The sequence below is a fragment of the Dipteris shenzhenensis genome, chromosome 31 (genome assembly GCF_047967505.1).
Source record: "Dipteris shenzhenensis isolate YYH24624 ecotype China chromosome 31, Dip_SZ_1.0, whole genome shotgun sequence".
NCBI lineage: Eukaryota > Viridiplantae > Streptophyta > Polypodiopsida > Gleicheniales > Dipteridaceae > Dipteris > Dipteris shenzhenensis.
Genome location: NC_141626.1, coordinates 22493108 through 22504172, shown reverse-complemented (window position 1 = coordinate 22504172; position 11065 = coordinate 22493108). Strand labels below are relative to the sequence as shown.

Sequence of the window (11065 nt, the reverse complement as noted above, 5' to 3'; positions counted from 1 at the left end):
TGGTTGCTGGTCATGGTATTATCTCCCCCTCTAGAGCTCAATGGATCATTATTTTGATTGGAGAGCGTAAGGTTGGTCTTCTCAATCCTTATGCTCCGAACAACAGAGGGGAGCGGATCTCCTTTTGGAAGGAGTTACTCTCTTGGGCCCCCATTGCAGATTCTTGGATCATTGGTGGTGACTTCAACATGGTTGAGTTGCCTTCAGAAAAAAAGGGAGGCAGACAGGGTGGAATTTATTCTTTGGAGAGGGCAGCTTGGGATGCCTTTCTCTTTCAGTACAGTGGCAGGGACACTTGGTTGGATGATGCCTTTCATGTTATGCCACAGTCACTCCTTAACTCTTGGTCGAACAAGAGAATACACATGCCCATCCATGCACATATTGATAGATTTTATGTAGATGATTGGGCACTTGATAGAGGAGGATCTGTATGCATTTCTACTGGGGTTTCCACCTCATATCATTTTCCAGTGGTGTTGCAGATTCTTGAGCCTCATCATGTTTTGTATTTCCATGAATTGTCATAATTTGAGCATGTTTTTGTTTTGTTTTTGGAAGTCGATATTGAAGTCCCCAAGATTGTATGTGCTATTCATCTTGTTGACCTTTTGCAAAATTGTTTGTAGGCATAGTAGGAAATTTGTGATTTGTGTGTTTGTGTGTCTGTAAATGTTAATTACGTTTAGCGTTTTTTTTTTTTTTTTTTGAAATGTAGTGAGTAACCATTGTCTTCCTTTTTTGTGTATGTAGTCTGTGTATAATTTTTAATTGTCTCTTGTAGTATGTAGCTATTCCAAGTCCTTCATTTTTTTGGATTTGTTGGAATTCTTCAATGTGGATTTCGTTGCTCGGCTCAGTGTGTGTTTCCTACAAGCATAGAATTGTTGCTTGGTTGATGCTTTTGTCTATTCTTACATCTTGTATATGTGCATTTAGCGACACCGTGTTTAGTGATTGTATTATCGCATTATTATCCTGTGTTTTCATGAAGTCGAGTTGGTTGAATGTCCACTTTGATTCAATTTGAGGCCGTTGAATTTCCTACAACACGATGTTGTCGACTTTGATGTGTTTAGTCTCAATTTTTTGCACCAAATACAAGTTGTCTGGGTTCCTTATTCTTGACAGCATGGTGTATACTAGTCCATGGGTTTTGATGTTCATTGGGTCAAATGCTAAGGAGTCCATAGATAGTCCCTGTGCTCGATAAACCATTCTTGCGACAGCTGGTTGAATAGGGAATTGTGTTCTTGTTATAGTGTTAAAGTTGTTTTTACCTACTTGAAACTCCCATTGAATTTGAACTATAGGTGTCCAACTTGCATTTGTTTCTTCTTTGTAAAGGGATCTGTAGTTGTATCTTGTGTTTCTTCCCACCTTGTTGTCTTTGAATTTTATCCAAACTATTTTCTTATTATGTACTGTGTTCGAGTGCATGAAGATCCCATCCATGCCATTTACCAAACCATCTTGGATGTCTAAGTTCCCAAAACATATTTCAATAATCATTCCCACTTTTAGTTTTAACTGTTTGTGTAATCCTGCTATGCATTTAGGGTCCATAGGAGTTCTTATTTTTTTGTTGCATTGTTTGTGTCTTTTGTCTATTGCTTTTAGTATGTGGGGTTGTCCCGATAGAAGTTGGAAGACCTGGTCATTATGCTTGTCTTTTAATGCATTAGTGTAAAATAGGTGTGGTATGTTTTCTTTATCTTTTGGTTGTCGATTGTATTTTTTGTTAAGATTTTTTATGTCATCGTCTGAGTGTTGACTTATTCTTATTTTGTTTAATATTTGTAGAAATTCAGTACTTTCTTGTCTCGTTGGTTGAGTCAGTTCATAGTACCAGAAGTGTTGTCTCCAAATGTGGTTAGCAAAGGATATTGAATCACGTGAAGATCTAACTATCTTTTGTAGGGATCACTTGGCATAGGTCTCCACATACGATCACATCGATGCCTCCAAATGGCTGAATGTGATTATGTTTGATTTCTTGCATCCTCATGTCATCTGTCATGAATGTGTTTTAGCCTACCAACGAGATCTCGTTAATGACTAATAGTTCTAGCGCACTATACGTAATTGTTAGTTCATGAAGTTTTTCAGACAAGAGTGGCTTATATTCTGTATTTATGAGTGGCAGGTGTAGTGCCGAATGCATAGTGAAACCTCTAGTGTAGAATGCTGCCCTTCCTGTGTACGCAAGGAGCAATGCTCTTGCTTTGTCTACATTTGACACATCCTTGTGAGAATAATACTGTAGTAGGGCTTGAACAATCAACATTAACGTAAATGTTTTGCCCGTGCCAACGTTCCTTGACAAGAACAAGCATATTATATCATCTTTGATATTTGTTTTTTTCCACATGATGTCATAAATTACTTGCTTTTGTTCACTGTTAAGTTTTCTTAGTAGTGCATGATATTGTTCATTTGGCATTATCTCATATGTTTTGATGTTTTGTATACTTAGCTTGTTGGACTTGGAGGGTATGTCAACATCCATTCCTAAGTCATATTGCTCATGTGGAAATTCACTATTTGGAATTGATGAAGATGAGCTACTTTCTGACGTTGTTTTTTCGTGATCTTTTGCTAGCATGATTACCTTGTTGAAGTCATTGTTATTTTTCTCTATGGTTTGTTCATTGTCTTTGTATATGTCATGCCATTACACATGCCATTACACATGATGAATGTTGATGTTGCTTTCGTCATCCTAAATTGGTAGATACAACAAACACATCTCCCTATAGTAATTTTGAGGGTCCATTGTGCTACTGTAGTTATTGAAGTGGATTATTTTTTTCTTTTTCCTTCTCTTTGTTTACTATTTTTGCTTTGTATATGCACTTGCGTACTCTACAAGGCAAATATCTTGTAGATCGTTTGGCCTTCCAACATATTTGGCGATAATGTCTTGGAAGTATATGTCAGTGTCACGTGGATCCATTTTCTCCAACTCTGATTGTCTCTTTAGTAGTAAGGTGCATTCTTATTAGGGCTTGTGTTTATGTATGTAAACTCTCTTGTTGTGCTATGCAGTGGAAGTGACAGTGATAAAAAGTGAAGTGCTTGTTGCGCACTGATGTGTTGTGTGTTTAGGATTGCATTGCCCACTTTCATGATTCTTTCGTCTGCGGGGTCTTTGTTTTTTATTGATTGGTTTAGTGCACTCTTAACGGCTTCAGTGTGGCCCTGTCTTCCTTGGCGATGTATGATGTGCAGTATGCTACTGCTCCGTGAGGGTTTAATATAAATTGGATATCGGTGTTTGCTTCCCATAGTTTGGATAGCTTTGGGTTGAAGTTGTTCGTGTTTATGTCCTCCAGCTTTCTCTTCAAGAAAAAACATCGGTTGTTTTATTTTTGACCTAATGGCCATTACATATGCATCTTTTGACAGGCCTATGTAATCTAAGGAGTCATAGTCCATTGTTTTTATGACATCTTCTTTGAGTGCCTTAGAAATTGTTTTTGCATTTTTTTTTCTATCGTTTGCTTTCCTTTTTCTTCCAGTGGGTTACTCTCATGGGTAGCCTTGGGAATCCAAATCGGCGCTTTAAGCATGTCTTCCGATGCTTATGTGTTTGTATTTCTTTTTCTTCTATTTGCAGGGATGAGAGGTTTTTTGTTATGTAGTTATCAATTAATGCAACACCTTGTCTTTGCTTGTAGTCGTGAACTAACGGAGAGGCCATGGTCGTGCTGGCTACCGCGGTTCTGGAGTTCGGTCAGGAAGTAGTCTTCCACTTTCCCTACAATTGGTGTATCTTTTTAAAGCAGTTGCTTCAATGCATTGAATTTGTGAACGTAGTGGCATGCCGTTGTGACTGGATTAATTGCCAAATTTGTACGCTCGTTGGCAAGGGGTCAGATATCATTGAGTTTGCTTGCAATTCACGCAGGCATTGGACCAGTGGTTGCCGACTTTCTCAAGCATTTAAAGTCTCTGTAACCAATGCAAAAGTTTTTCTATGTTGGTATCAGCCGTGGCATCCCTTGCTGTTAGTTGCCTATCCCCTATTTTGCCTTTTTGCATTCTTACCCATGTTAGACGATATAACTTGTTGAACCAGTATTTTCATGGTCTTAAAGAGTAGGTTCTCAATTGAAAGTGCGAACCTCCTGTCTTGGGTTTTAAGCTCCCATTGTGCTATCTTTTTTTTTAGGCAGTGCGTACAACTGTGGATGTCCATAAAAAATAGTAGGAAATGCTAGTTCCTCTGAGTTCTTGCCCTTGAAAATGCTAAGAGGAGAGAATCCTTCCGAAGGTGCGACGCAGATCATTTTGTCCTCAAAATCAACGACTTGTTGGGCAGTGTAGATGCCATGCACTACGGTGTTTGTGGCTGCATCGTCATCTGTCCCTTCCTCCGAAGACCCTCCATCATCCCCGTCTTCAGAAGTCAAAGTACTTTGCAGTGAGTGGATATGCTCCGCCCATAGGTGGCTTAATTGCACGCGTGAGTCTTTGTATAGCGGTGTCTGGAGCAGCTCCTGAAGTGCACACATTGTTAGAGTTGGCCTTACAAGCCCGCTCATGTAGCTGTGCTTATACTCCATCTTCCTTTTGATGGATGCGTTCACAGTTGTTGCATCCTCAAGGAATCGTGGCAGAACTTTTGCAGCTCTGTTGGTGTAGCAAAGATGTTCACAATGCTTCCACGTATCCCCAGCTGTCTGTCATAAGATAATTCTACTATTCGAGAAAAAGGGATTCTGATTGAAATTAGACGCGCTTTGACATTGTTCAACAATGATGTGAACATTGTTAGTGTTGTCAACATCATGTTTTTCTTTGATAGTGCTGGCACTTGCTCTTTTTTTATCTGTTTACAGCACGTTAAGCATAGCATTTTCTTGTGTGGTTCAAATGTGTTGGTTATGAATTCATGTTGTTATAAGAATGTCTTATATGACTTTGTCAAAGACTTCAGTTTCTTGTAAAACATATGCGTCCCACAACATATGCAAGCATGCTTTGGGGAATCAGTTATTGTGACTACGTATGCTTCTTCAGGTGTATGCTTTGTTCTCTTTCTTTTCCTTTGTGTTTTATTAGTATTGACTATTCTTAAGATATGTTCATCAGTCAAGACATGGTGCTCGCTATCTTTGGTTGAAGGAGGCATACGTCTTGGCTGCTATGCGCGTGCAGCCTATATACTTTCTTGTGATTGCTTGCTCTGTGTGTTTCTTGCCTTCTTTAAAAGAGGAGAACAACCATGCAATTTGTATGGCAGATACTTGGATGTTACTGGACATTAGCTTCTGTAGCTGGGCTTCTTCCTTCCAACTAACATATTTCCTTTTGTTTCATGTATGAAACAATGGAGAGATGGTTGGTGGGCTTTTTTCCTCATTCAACAATATTTCAAGGTAATCTTTGTAAGTATTACTCCCAATTTCACAGATTATGCTTACTTTGCCGCTATGGAGGACAAGCACTGTGCATTCAAATTTGAAGCTGTTTGAAATGTGCGATAACGTTACATTGATTATTAGTCTAGATGATGCTGCATTGGCGAATGAATGCTGCAATATGGTGTGCTTTCAAGTTGTGCGGAGCTAGGTTTCTTTAGATCCTTGCCAACAAGTAAAAGCTCGACGTTTTATGTTCACTTGTGTTTGCAATTAGGCGCACCAACATTTGAAGCAAACCCTCATAATACTGATGTGGGAAAAAGGGTAAGAGGCATGTTATGATGTCTGTGTTTTCATTGTGAGCAGGTTCAAAAGACTTTAGCCTATCCATGTCATATTCCTTAAAGTGTTGTTGAATTTGCTCCATGTTTTAGCAAAATTTCATTTAAATAACAATATTGAAATATGAGAAGAAAAACAAACGTAAAGAAGCCTCCTAAATTAAATTCTTTAAAGTACTTTGTGAGATTGTCAAATCCACCCAACTACAACTTACATCACTGGGAGAGTTTACCTTCACAATATGTTGAATGTGTTGCCGTGGTGTGAATTCTGAATCTGCAGTCTGCACAATACAATTTCAAGAAATCAATCATGCAATACCTATAAAAGTTGTGATTACTGCATCTTGAGGATGATGATTATGAGTGAGCACAAAAACTAGAATTGTGAGTTGAGTTCTTACATTCTCATGTGCCCAAATTTGGTGGGTGTTCATGATCCATCAACAACAGAGCCCATGGCTCGGCCTACTTCTCAGGAGCAGTACCTACGATAATCCCGTAAAATGGCATCTCCCAGTTGCAATCATCCACAAGCACACTTTCCCTCCAAAGACATAAAAGCAGTTGGCATCTTAGGAGAGAATAATATACTGCTCTATATCTGATATCACTCCAGTGCAGTCATTAAAAACCCAAAGATGCTTAACAACACATACGCATGTCCCCTTGGGCATATTCATTAGAGCATATGCCATAGCCAGCTTCTAATTGTCCCAACAAAACCCATTGTTCTATGCATGAACACATGTCCCGTGACATCCTCATTTTCAAGGCAAGAACTTATAGTGCTACATATTATTTTTGCTTTGGCATTATATTCTATCGCCCATCAAAAACGAACTCACAATGCCGGCAGTGTTGGTCGACCAACTTTGTTCTGGCTTGTCCCATGCTAGTTCTTTCACTCTCATTGCCTCGACCTTCTTCTCTTCCTCCTGCCTATGAGCATCTCCATAGATGTTAGACATCAAAACATAAGCTGCTGCATCCTTCTCATCCATTTGCACTGCATTGTCAAAAGCAAGTCTTCCAAGCTCCACATGGCCCCACTTTCGGCAAGCACCCAACACCGTATTCCACACCATAAGATTAGGATGGAAAGGCATCTTCCTCACCATCGCTACCGCCTCACCTAATTGGCCTGCACGGCCAAGGATATCAACCATGACAGTATGATGCTCAATAGTTGGAGTTAAGCCATAATCTTTGCTCATGGCTTCAAAGTACTTCTGGCCCTTTTCCACTAGACCCATGTGACTGCATACAGTAAGAACAATAGAGAACGTAACCCCATTTGGCTTTATTCCTTCTCCTCTCATTCTCTCCAGCATAGGGAAAACAACTTCACTTTCTCCAAGCTGGGCATATCCTGCCATTAGTGCAGTCCACGAGATTACATTTCGCACAAACAGCTTATCAAACGTTTCCTGGGCTTCTGCAAGCGAGCCACACTGGGCATACATATCCACCAAGGTGTTTCCAACTATAAGATCTCTTTCTAGCCCCTTTCTGGCTATGTCAGCATGTATCTCTTGGCCCTTGTCTACAGCTCCTATGCTGCCACAAGCTTTCAAGCAGCAAACGAATGTGACAGCATCTAAACAGACACCCCCCACTAGCATCTGTTGGAAACACTTCAGTGCTTCCTCACCATATCCATACTCAGTATAACCTGCCATTAGTGCAGTCCATGAGACTACATTTTGAATTGGCAGCTTTTCAAACGCTTCCCATGCTTCTGCAAGCAAGCCACATTTGGCATACATATCCACCAAGATGCTGCCAACAGAAGGATTTCTTTCCAGCCCCTTTCTGGCTACCTCAGCATGTATTTCACGGCCCTTGTCTATGGCTCCTATGCTCCCACAAGCTTTTAAGCTGCAAACAAAGTTGACAGCACCTGGAGCGAGACCCTCTAGTTGCATCTGTTCAAAACAATTCAGTGCTTCCTCACCAAGCTCCTGCTCAGCATATCCTGACATCAGTGCATTCCATGTGACTACATCTCGAAAAGGAAGCTTGTCAAACGCTTCCTGTGCTTCTACAAGGGAGCCCAAGTGAGCATACATATCCACTAAGGTGCTGCCAACAAAAATATCTCTTTCTAGTCCCTTTCTAACTATCTCAGCATGCATTTCCCGGCCCTTGTCTATGGCTCCTATGCTGCCAGAAGCTTTCAAGGTGCAAACAAATGTGACGGCACCTGGAGAGAGACCCTCCAGTTGCATCCGTTCAAAACAGTTCAGCGCTTCTTCACCAAGCCCATGCTCAGTATATCCTGCCATTAGTGCATTCCATGACACTATGTTTTGAACTGGAAGTTTGTCAAACGCTTCCTGTGCTTCTGCAAGCACCCCACATTTGGCATACACATTCACCAAGGAGCTGCCAACAAAAAAATCTCTTTCCAGCCCCTTTCTGGCTATTTCAGCATGTATTTCTCGGCCCATGTCTAGGGCTCCTATGCTGCCACAAGCTTTTAATCTGCAAACAAATGTAACAGGATCTGGCGGGACACCCTCCTGTTGCATCTGTTCAAAACAGTTCAACGCTTCCTTACCAAGCCCTTGCTCAGCATATCCTGCAATTAGTGCATTCCAAGAGAACTCGTTTCGAACAGGCAGTTTGTCAAAAACTTCCTGTGCTTCTGAAAGCAAGCGACATTTGGCATACATATCTACCAAGGTGCTGCCAACAAAAGGATCTCTTTCCAGCCCCTTGTGGGCTATCTTCAAGTGTATTTCTCGTCCCTTATCTATGGCTCGTATGCTGCCACAAGCTTTCAAGCTGCAAACAAATGTGACAGCATCTGGAGAGAGACCTTCCAGCTGCATCTCGTCAAGACAGTTCAGCACTTCCTCACCAACCCCATGCTCAACATATCCTGACATTAGTGCAGTCCAGGATACTACATCTCGTACTGGCAGCTTGTCAGAGGTTTCCCGTGCTTCTCTAAGCAAGCCACATTTGGCATACATATCCACCAAGGTGCTGCCAATAAAATTATCAGTTTCCAGCCCCTTTCTCACAATCTCCATGTGTATTTCTCTGCCTCTTTTCGCATCTTTCAGTCTAGCACAAGCCTTCAGTACAGCCACGAAGGTGTACTTGCTAGGATGGACAGAACTCTCTTGCATTTTCTGGTAGAGGTTGAGGGCATGCTGTAATTCCCCGCATTCAATATAACCGATGATGAGAGAAGTCCACGAGTACACGTTGCGATCAACCAACTTGTTGAAGAGCTGCTGAGCATCATACATGCTTCCAACTTGGACCAACATTGGGACAAGGTAGTTCCCGAGAGATTTATGATCTTCCAGCCCGCTTTTGCACATGTAGGCATAAAAGCGCTTTGCATACGCTGAATTTTTCTGTGTTCTACACCTATGCAAGATGCATGTAAGGTGCCCCAGTGAAGGGAGCTGGCGCATCCGTTCCATCGCAGTGAGTGCCATCTCTAAGCTGAGCGTTTCCCAGCCACTCATCGCAGGCAGTTCTTGTGCTTTAGATGCATTCATCTTTACTCCAGCCCTGCAGCCAGCCTTGACACACTCCGCCAAGCCTAATTAGTGGATGCTTTGGCGCATACCTGTACAAAAAAAACGCTTTTCGCTCTCCACTGGGAGGGGTTCGTGAAGTGTTCCTTCCATAAGCACACGGATTCTGAGCTACCTACGAAGCAAGAACACAACGAGACTAATTGCAATATGGGTTCGCGAGGAGAAAACCTTTTCTCCGACTTATGCGATTTTCCAATCAAAACACCCAGAAAAGAGCGGGATGTAGAAAGATGTTGGCTCAAGGAAGGCAATGGTGAATGCAAACATTCCTCCGCCACCGCTCCAACGTCGTCTCCGAGGAAAGCCATGGGAGTGTCGGGGCCTTGATTGTCTGTGCAACTGCTGATAATTGCGTAACGGTTTTGGTTGGGTGTATTTTCTGTCAACGACATACTCACAAGATGTGTTTAGCAAAGCCTTCATTATTATTTTTGGCCTGCCCGGGGGGTTTAGCACTGCTGTATTTTGAAGCCTTCAAACCTTCAATATAAGGCCTAAAGAAAATTTGGGCTTCAAAATAAGGCTTTAAAATTTTTTGGGCTTCAAAATTTACATATAAATATATGTATTTCGGCTCTATTAGAAGCTCATAGAAGGCCAGAGCAAAATTTGGCCTTCTCACTGAAGGTGAAGGGAGGCCTTCAAATTTTAGGCCTAGGGGGTAGGCTTAAGTAAAGGTGGTTGGATTTCAGAAAGGGAAAATTAAGAATTCCTTGTTTTTGATTGGTCGATTGAGAGGTACTATTCTAAACGTTTGCGTGCAATAGGGGATTGTCATTATCGTCCACCTATCAACGATCGATTGGCTTTGATGCGCTGGTGTCGCATGGTGGCCTTCGGTGGTTAAGCTTTCTGCCCTCCGCCACGTGTTGCTTTTCTGTTGGCTTTGCATGTTGTTTTGTTTGGCTTGCATGGTGGGTGGTCGTCATAGTTCCTCAGTATGGAGCGAAGAGTCCTGACGCAGTGTTTTTCGCCATGTTCTTCCTTGTTGCATGCTTCTGTGTCGATGGAAGGGTCGCCTAGCATTGTGAAACTGGTCTGTGGTAAACCGTAAGAGGCAACTTCTCGTAGAAGACGCTAGAAGTTGTATGCATTTTGTAGTTCAAGCGTCTTCTGTGTGTAGGACGCCAAACGAAATTCTGTTGTTGCATGCATGGCAGTGGCTTCCATGTCTTTTGATGTGGTTGAAAGGTTGCATGTGGCTCTTCGTGCAACACCACTACGCTACCGCCTGGGAATGACCTTCGACCTCTGCTTCCTGCTCGTATGGAGTATCACCGCCCTGGTGTCCTTTAAAAGGACAACCTCTTTTACTGTGGGCTATTTTGTTTCCTTTACTCTAAGAAATCTTCAGTTCTTCGACCTGCTACAGAAATGGCCTCCTACACAAACTTTCCCTCTGGTTCCATGGACACAGATAGCAAAGGATGTGAGAAAGGTACTTGTTCATTGGCACATGCACTTGCGGATTGATGTTTTCGTTCCATTTTGAATACTTCCGCTTCCTTCCTTTGTTTCGATCTTATTGTCACGCTGTCTTTCTTATTTTGTAGAGTTGGAGAAGCTCTGTCAATCCAACTTCCTCTCGGGTGTTGATGGGGGCGTCGATTTTACTGGTATACTTGCGCTGAATTTGCCATGCTATCTCTGTAATTCGATTACTCGTCTCACAAAATCGTTCTGTATTTGTGCAAGTGACGAGAGTTTTGTGAAAGTGAAAGAGGAAGTTGATAGCTCTGAATGTATGAATGGACTTGCTGCAGTGAAGGAAGAAGTCAAGATTGGTGACTCT

General features: G+C 41.8%; 1 protein-coding gene across 1 annotated transcript; it reads right to left on the bottom strand.

Moving 5' to 3' along the window:
* Positions 1–5902: 5902 nt before the first annotated feature.
* LOC147881208 (pentatricopeptide repeat-containing protein At3g09040, mitochondrial-like) lies at positions 5903–9247 on the bottom strand. Its single transcript, XM_087369984.1, has 2 exons — positions 6115–9247; positions 5903–5994 (listed from the first exon to the last, which is right to left on the bottom strand). The coding sequence occupies exon 1, from the start codon at positions 9229–9231 to the stop codon at positions 6526–6528; it is 2706 nt and encodes a 901-aa protein (XP_087226110.1). The 5' UTR covers positions 9232–9247; the 3' UTR covers positions 5903–5994; positions 6115–6525.
* Positions 9248–11065: the final 1818 nt, after the last annotated feature.

Bases quoted from the DNA above. Each gene is read 5' to 3' on its own strand.
- LOC147881208 (XM_087369984.1), bottom strand. From the start codon at position 9,231: ATGAATGCATCTAAAGCACAAGAACTGCCTGCGATGAGTGGCTGGGAA.